The 8,256-nt window shown below is 42.7% G+C and overlaps 1 protein-coding gene across 1 annotated transcript; it reads left to right on the plus strand.

Annotated features, from left to right (window-relative positions):
- The first annotated feature begins 3,817 nt into the window (after positions 1 to 3,817).
- LOC310924477 (cdc42 effector protein 3) lies at positions 3,818 to 5,158 on the plus strand. The gene has a single exon (XM_083886220.1). It carries the CDS (start codon positions 3,888 to 3,890, stop codon positions 4,788 to 4,790), a length of 903 nt encoding a protein of 300 aa, XP_083742346.1. The 5' UTR covers positions 3,818 to 3,887; the 3' UTR covers positions 4,791 to 5,158.
- Positions 5,159 to 8,256: the final 3,098 nt, after the last annotated feature.

Below are 8,256 nucleotides of genomic sequence, written 5' to 3' on the forward strand. Positions count from 1 at the left end.
TTAACACGTTAATTCCACAAATTAATCATCCTGCGTTAACGCGTTAATTTTGACAGCCCTAGTTTTGAAATCATGTTTTTGGCATGTGGCGCCACCTACTGCCGTCTACCAATCATTGCAGTCAGTAGAGTCTCAGCTGCTGAGCAACCACGGGTTGCCAGTTACGTCAGAAACGAAACCTAAAAGACCTCGGTATTTTAAATTTGAATGTAGTAACCGTTTTTGGCCACATTCTTACATATGGCACCTTTAACTATTCATGTTTTTTTTTGTTTTTTTTGCTCTTCTCTGACAGTAAATGTAATATCTTCTTTTCTTAAGGGTGTCGTCATTTTGAGGTTTGGGAAAACAGTGATCATTTTACGAACCAACGAATAAGCAGCTGTGAAAATAATCACTAGACTTTTCAGTCTTTACCAAAGTGCTGTGTCAACTGACCAATACTAGTATTCCTACAGCTATAGGAAAAAACACACTTAAAAATACTGGAAACGAATCAGTATATGGACAGTATTTCACCAACAGTCATTTCTACTTCATCGTATGGTCAGTAAACACAGCAGATGTGTTGATATCTGATGACAGATGAGTTTGTCATCACTGAGCTGATTACATGGACACAAATGTCTCTGTGTGGACAAGGTTTACTTACAGCAGCACTGTTGAAGGACGACCTCTAACATCTGTGATCACATGGGTAATTCTGCAGTGTTTCCATACGTTGAAGTTTGACATTTAAAGGGACAATGTGTAGTATTTATGGGTTTATATAACCCAAAATCCACTTTTTTATACATATTATGTGCTCCTGCATTGTCTAGTCGCTGTATAATAGTTTTTGTTTCATTTTGGTAGTGTTTCAAATAGTCATGTAAAATAACCACTGTTAGCAGCGAGACGCCTTGTTTCTACCGGAGCCTGCAAGGACAAACGCGAGAGAACAAATCAAGCGTCTCTTTACTTGTAGCAGGAAGTCCCGCCTCCACTCTCTCCGCTTCGTCTGCTACGGCCGCGGTAGCTCCGCCCTCTCCCACGACATTTGACCGGCTGAGGATACCGTAGCGCTCAGGGAAGGGAGGGGGTGAGCAGAGGAGCAGTTCTTTGTTGTAAATTTCAGCCTCTCCTCTAGATGGCACTATAAACTACTTACTTCACCTTTAAATATTTGACGTCAATATTGTCTAAATGTATTTTAGACTGTACACTCTTAGAAATAAAAGTGCTAAGGTTCTTCGGCTTGTCCTCGTAGGGGAACCCTTTTGGAGGGTTCCACCAAGAACCCTTTTAGAACCCTTTATTCAGGAAAGGGGTTTTCAGAAGCAAATGGTTCCAGGTAGAACCTCTTCTTCCCTTGAAGAAGAACACTTTTGGAACCCTTATTTCTAAGAGTGTAGACCTCAGAGTCAATGGTTCCTCTTTGTGCGAGATTTAATTTTTGCCTAAAAAGCATCAAAGACACCTTAAAGGTGCATTATGTAATAAATCTAAAGCAACTGGCCATAAAATCCTCCTCATATGTCACAGAGACTCAGGAATAATGTTCATATAACAAACTGAACTCACACAGACAAAATATTTACATTAAAAAAAATATTTTGCAGACTGCAAATCATGTTTATGTTTTGAAATCATGTTTTGGCGTCATGTGGCGCCACCTACCACCGTCTACCAATCATTGCACGGGTTGCCAGTTACGTCAAAAAACGAAACCTAAAAGACTTGGTATTTTGAATGTAGTAACCGTTTTTGACCACATTCTTACATATGGCGCCTTTAAATGTAAATAAAAGTTTGACTTTTTCCCCCTTATAATAATTGATTAGGGTTGTAATTATATGACCAACTGTGGCCCAGTTAAATTACAACCTCTCTTTGTCATTTGTTCCATTAAATGAGTCGAGAATGAAGCAGCACATTCTTATTTCAGTAAACTTTTTTTGTTTTATTGCCAAAGCGTATATCAGTCAGATGAAAGAAGTCTTCATTTGCTGCATTCCGTGATGATTTATGTTTTGCCAACGGATTATTATGTGATGCTTCTGTGTTTGTATGTGCAAATTAGACTTAAACACGTTTAACCTCCATGTTTAATCTATGTTTTTGTTGTTTTTTGTCCTCATTGCAAAATAGAATATAAAAAGGGATAAAGAAAACACAGTAACCAGACACTCCTGAAACTGTGCAGTTCATGCCGAAATTAAAAGTCTCCACCTAAAGTGAAATATTGCTCTGGTTCACCACAACAGCATCTGTTGTTTCCAGAATCTGACACAAACTCTAACTGGTGACGTCTGGTCGCAGAACAAACTCTCACAGACGTCTGTGTTTTTAGATGAGTTTGGAGCAGAAGAAGATTAAAATATTAATTAACATCCTTATAATGTATTTATTTTCTTCCCTCGGCCTCACGTGTGTCTGTGTGAAGCTCCTGTATGTGTAGTCGTTGAAGTGTGAACCCTGTGTGAACCTTCACAGAATGGTCTCAGATGCCATCGTGCTGATGCTCTCATGGAGAAAATCTGCTGAAAACTCTTTACCGATTTTATTATTATTACCTTAGACGGAAAAAATAGTAATGATGCTGTAAAACTGCTCAATAATCCAATCTCGCTGGGAGTGATGAGAATAAATAAGGCTTTTAAATGTCCAACATGCTTAGTTTCAGACAATCCACACATTCCTCAGTTCATCCCTTCAGTGACCACTAAGAGGAACCACGAGATCCATAATATACACTCTGTTCTTCTCTGTTTTTAACAACAGTGACACAAACGTCCATCAAATCACGAGATCTGACAAGCAAAAGTAAAACTAGTTTCCTTCCCTTCGACTGCTGCTTTCTGAAATATGATTTTTGTTGAACATGTTTATTAATAAGTAAAGGTTTCACTCCTTAAAATGGGTGAAACAAAAACCCCTCGATCGTAAAACATTGGCCGTCCTTTATGTTTTAAAGGGCTAAATACCAAGCGGTGATGGGGATCACGAGATCACAGAGGCCTCAGGCGTAGCCCGCGTCTCATCCCATAATTCACAGCATTTGTCTCAGGAAAGAGACTTTAGAGATTGTTCGTCGGTGATAACAGGCCGACGCACGAGGCCCGAAAGCTTTTAAAACCAACAATTTCTGTTGTGCCGTAATTTGCGTCTCCGCTTTGGGAATGTGTGGCCGATGTTTCTGCACTGATTCACTGACTGAGTCAATGTTAAAGCAGCCTCAAACGCCCACAAGCACTCCAGTCAGTCACATTTTCACACAGTTTGGGGGCAGGCAGCCCCCTCTGAGCAAACACTCGGGATTCTTGGGAGTGTTTTCCATCACATGTCCTCGGGCTCACTGAAAAAAGAAGGGCTGTAAATCTGCTCTCCCCTGAGCTTCTTCCTCCTCCCCTTTCCCCTTTGCCCCTTCCATCTCCCCCCTGCCTTTTCCTCCATCTCATCAACATTTTTTTTTTCTTTCTTTCTTCCTCTCCGCAGATGTTTTGATGTCGCATTCCTGACGTTTCTGGAGAATTCAGAAGGCGACGGCAGGCGGATCATCCGTTTTTTGTCTGCAGACGAGCGGAGAGACTGCGAGGAGGCCGCCCCCGGTGTTTGCCTGGATATGGATTTTCTCTAAGGGAAAAAAAAAGACACAGGTCAAGACCTTGCTTCTCTCAGACCGGCCCGAGTCACATGTCCGTGTGAGGCGTTAACCCCCTGGTCTGCTGTCACTGCACCGACCGACCTAAATACTTGTGTACTCACTTGGAGAAGCAACCGGATCACTCGAGTTGGAGGTGAAAAAAGAGCTCCATACTGAGAAACTGACGGACCTCCTACAAGAGAAGGACACGCTTTTTCTCTCTGGAGAGACCGATTCAACCCGCGGCGCTCCGGGAAGCAAAATGCCCGCGAAGGCTCCGATATACTTAAAAACTACGACTCCCAAGAAGGGAAAGAAGCTGAAGCTCCGCGACGTCCTCTCGAGCGACATGATCAGCCCGCCGCTGGGCGACGTGCGCCACAGCGCTCACGTGGGTCCTGAGGGGGAGGGCGACATGTTTGGAGACGTGGGCTTCCTCCAGGGGAAGCTGGACATGCTGCCGTCCCAGAGCCGCGCGCACAACGGCGGCGTGCGCTCGCACAGCGTGGAGACGCACCTGGACGACGGCTTCGCCGCCAAGCGGGACTCGCACAGCTACGCCTACAACGGTTACCACTACCAGCGCTCGTCCGCCGGCCTGCTGAAGAACACCATCTCCATGCCCGTGTTCATCGCCCACGAGCAGGCGCCGCCCAAGCCTCCACGCCTCCACCTGGACGACCCCTCCCCTCCCTTCCCGCCCCCTCGGCACCATCAGCAGTCGACGGAGACGAGCTACAAACAGACCGGCGGCTACGACCACGCGGAAAACCACAATCTGTCGCTATGCGAGAACGGCGGCGGCGGCTGCCATGACATCTCCCTCTCGCCCGCCCTCCGCCGGCTCGTCCCCTCGTCTGGCTCCTTCTCGGAGGTTTCCTCGGAGGACTCCATGTCGGAAACCTGCGGGGCCGTGGACGTCCGCAGAGGCCTCAGTCTGGACTCTGACGTCGGCCTGAGCAACGAGGACCTGAGGAGCGAACGCAGCGAGTCTCCCTGCGCCGCCTTTCACCCGGCCGCTCTCACGACAACGTCGCCGTCGCCCGGCGTGTCGCGGTCAGAGTCTATGATGGGGTTGGACCTGGATCTGGGTCCTTCCATCCTGGAGGACGTACTCGGGATCATGGACCGCTACAAGACGCCGGACAACCGCTGTGAGCTGTGAAAGGAAAAGCTTTGTCATGTGATACACAGATATTTTTTTATACATGTTTTAATATATCGTCAACGACTGTGCGCGCTCTAAGAAAGGACGAGGAGTTTCTGAGGAGGAATTGAGGATGTAGAAGGTGGAGAAGAGCGAGTCTAAAAAGGTAATGAAAGACTCTGAGAGCTAAGAGGAACATGGACATTATTGTTAAGTGCTGGTACGTTTCCGCCCGACATGACAGCGACCAAGGCAACAAGGCTGGTCCTCAAGAGCCTTTATCACGATCTCATAAACTGTCAACGTGTAGGAAAACAATGAGCTGAGCTTCAAACACCAGCCTCTGTGTCGTCCGTCAATCTGACCACGTCTCAACCGTCCCGAGGAGTAAGGATAAAGCCCAATTTATACTCCTGCGTAAAGTGCTCTGCGTCGACGCAGAACCTGTCGAAGAGCCTCTGCGTCGTCTCCGGGTGCACGAAATATTTTTAAGTGTCCGTCACTCCGTCAAGGGACAACGGAGACGGCAAGAGCTGCGATTGGTCCTCAGGACAGGCCGAGCTAAGCTGCTCTGTGCCGGCTCACAGTGAGCAGCGAGCGTCTACAGAGGGCGGAGCTTAACACCGCCGACTTCTTCGATGCCGAACTATAAATACGTCATATCTTAACACACACAGCACATGTTTAGACTCTAAATGGCCAATTTCTCGCCTCAAATTATCTTAAAACTGCTTTCCGTCACACAGAAAAGTGAGAAACGGCCACTGTTTCAACAACAACAGTCTTTCTCTCTCGGACGCCATTGCTCACTGTAGCCAAAAGCACAACAACCTTGCGCAGCGACCCCTATTGATCGGGCGGGAAATTGCAGCGCCTATCCGTTACCACGACGCAGAAGTATAAAGGCTCGAGGCGTCTCCGTGGTGACGCAGATGGATAACGCATTACGCAGTCGGAGAAGTATAATGTGGCCTTTAATCCCGAGTGGCGATCCACATTAAAGAGCAGCAGGACTCTCGTGTCTGTGGTGAAAACTGCAGCGAACAACGTGTGCATTTAAAAAAAAAAAAAACTTCAGATTTGCGTTTCCGCAGCAGAACTCGCGTTACATGTGCTCGGTCGCGTTAAGCTGAATTACAAACAGATATAGATCATGCTGTAGGTCGTATTATGTCTTCATTCATTATCGGCTGCTATACATTTCTCAAAAAGGCTTCAGTTTTACCGTAATCCCTCAAGGCCGCATATAATGTGAGGAACGACTCATTCCGCTGTCTTTCTGATCATCAGTTACATCTAAAAACAACAAGAGAAATTAAATATATAAGCTCATAAAGTCTAAGAAAAGCAGCGCTTTCTTTTTTTTAAAGGGAAGAAACTGAGAAGGTTTGTTCTTTAGTTGAACTAATACATTGTTTTAAGTATAAGAAAAGTTGCTGCTTCGTTGGTCGTTTTCAGATACTGGCTCTTTGAAAACACACATCACTCATCCATGATGTGGCTCACTGTCGGCCCTCCTGAGCATTCACTGTCTGCATTATCACAGTAGCCTATTAATCAAATGTCATTTATGCTGTATGTATACATCACTGTACATGTATGAATAAAAGGTTCTTATAAAAAATGCTTTGGGTTCATGGACAATTCTTCACGCTCATGCCAAACTAACCGAACAAATATCATTATGAAATGATGACCCCCAGGATGTCCATATAAGGAGTTGTGTATTATTGGTGCACCTGTGGTGTAGAACCATGCCACGTGAGCACTAAAGGTTAAAGTATTACAGTATTGAAAAACAGAGACCTAGAGCTTGAAAACATGTTCTGAACACCTTAGGATGGTGTCCAATGACAACTTGAATGGTTCTCATGAGTATACGTTTACAAATGTCCACTGGGCAGACACCTTTGTTTATTTGCCAAGTCTATTTGTTCTGCTCTCACAATGAAAGGCTCTGTAGTGCAATGGACAGCGCTCTGGACTTCGAGCAATAATACTGGGAGAGGGATTCAAAGGCAGCAGGTTTGGGTTCCACCAGTGTCATATGAAACATGTCGAGTGTTTAAATCCCCAGACAGGTCAAGGGCTGATGTGCCCCTGAGCAAGATGCTATTCTGTGCCTGGTTTGTGTGTGTGCACACGACTGATGTCTGAAATGATGGGTTAAATGCAGAGATATGTGTGCGGAAAAAAACCGAATTCTAAACAAATTCAAATTACCTAAAGGCCACTGAGCATGTGATCTGGTTTTTTTCAAAGTATTTTTTTTTCCCAAAAAAAGTTTTTGTTTTTTTAAACATACTGTAGTATGACGTTTTTATCAAATTTTGGAACGGAATTTTTTTTTTTATATATATATATATTGGATGACATACAATAGTATGATGTTTTTGTCATATTTTGGACCAAAATTATTTTTTTCAAAAAAATGTCACATTTTGGACGACATAGTAGAGTATGACGTTTTTGTCAAATTTTGGACCAGAAAATATATTTTTTTTAAATGTCACATTTTGGACCAAATTTTTTTTCTCAAAAATTTTCCAATTCTGGACGATAAACTATAGTACGACATTTTTTGTCAGATTTTCCACAAAAAATATGCTTTAACTTCTTTTTGTCAAGTTTAGGTTGACCTACTTTTTTGGAAAAACAAGAATTTTCTGGAAAGAAAAACTTTGGGGAAATTTTTTTTTGGAAAACAAAAATTTTGAAAAAAAAAAAGTTGTATATATATATATATTTTTGGAAAACAAACTTTTATTTTAGAAAAAAAAAGTTTTTTTAATTATTATTTTTTGAAAAAAAAAAATGGAAAGAAAAACCTTTTTGAAAAAAAAAACTTTGGAAAAAAAAAACTTTGGAAAGAAAAAAACTTTGGAAACAAAAAAAACTTTGGAAAAAAAAAGACTTTTGGGAAAAAAAATATGAAGCCAGTGCTTAATGTGACCACTCTAAAATCAAAAGTGACGAGTTAAAAATAGTTCCCAATTGATTTGAATTGTTGAACATGAACGTCTGAGTCATAAACAATTGTCTTTTGTTTAATTGTTATTTTTTTACTCAACGTAGTTTATATAAAAATGTACCGGAAGTCGTATACTGTCTGCATTACCAGTGTCTTTACTAACTTACTTTTGACTATATCGGTTATCAATCCTCTTTACTGCCATCCACAATGTAAAACTGCAAAAATATTGAATTACTAAAACTCACGTTAAAAATACATTTGTTACTGCCGGTCAATCATTTGAAAATATTTGACTGAAGTTGTACTTCACGTAATAACTCGTATTTTTACCGTAATCAATCGCGGTCCGACAGGCACAACATTTAAACGAGTAAAAAGACAGGATGTCGTAACGTGTTGTCTGGGTTACCGCTGTTTTTACTAACTCATTCAGTGTATTGTACGTCGTGTGTTTTTACTGCCCTCCTGTGGTCATAATGTGGGACTGCAAAATATTCAGTTAGTAAAACT

This window comes from Microchirus variegatus (genome assembly GCF_963457635.1).
Source record: "Microchirus variegatus genome assembly, chromosome: 3".
Taxonomy (NCBI): Eukaryota; Metazoa; Chordata; class Actinopteri; order Pleuronectiformes; family Soleidae; genus Microchirus; species Microchirus variegatus.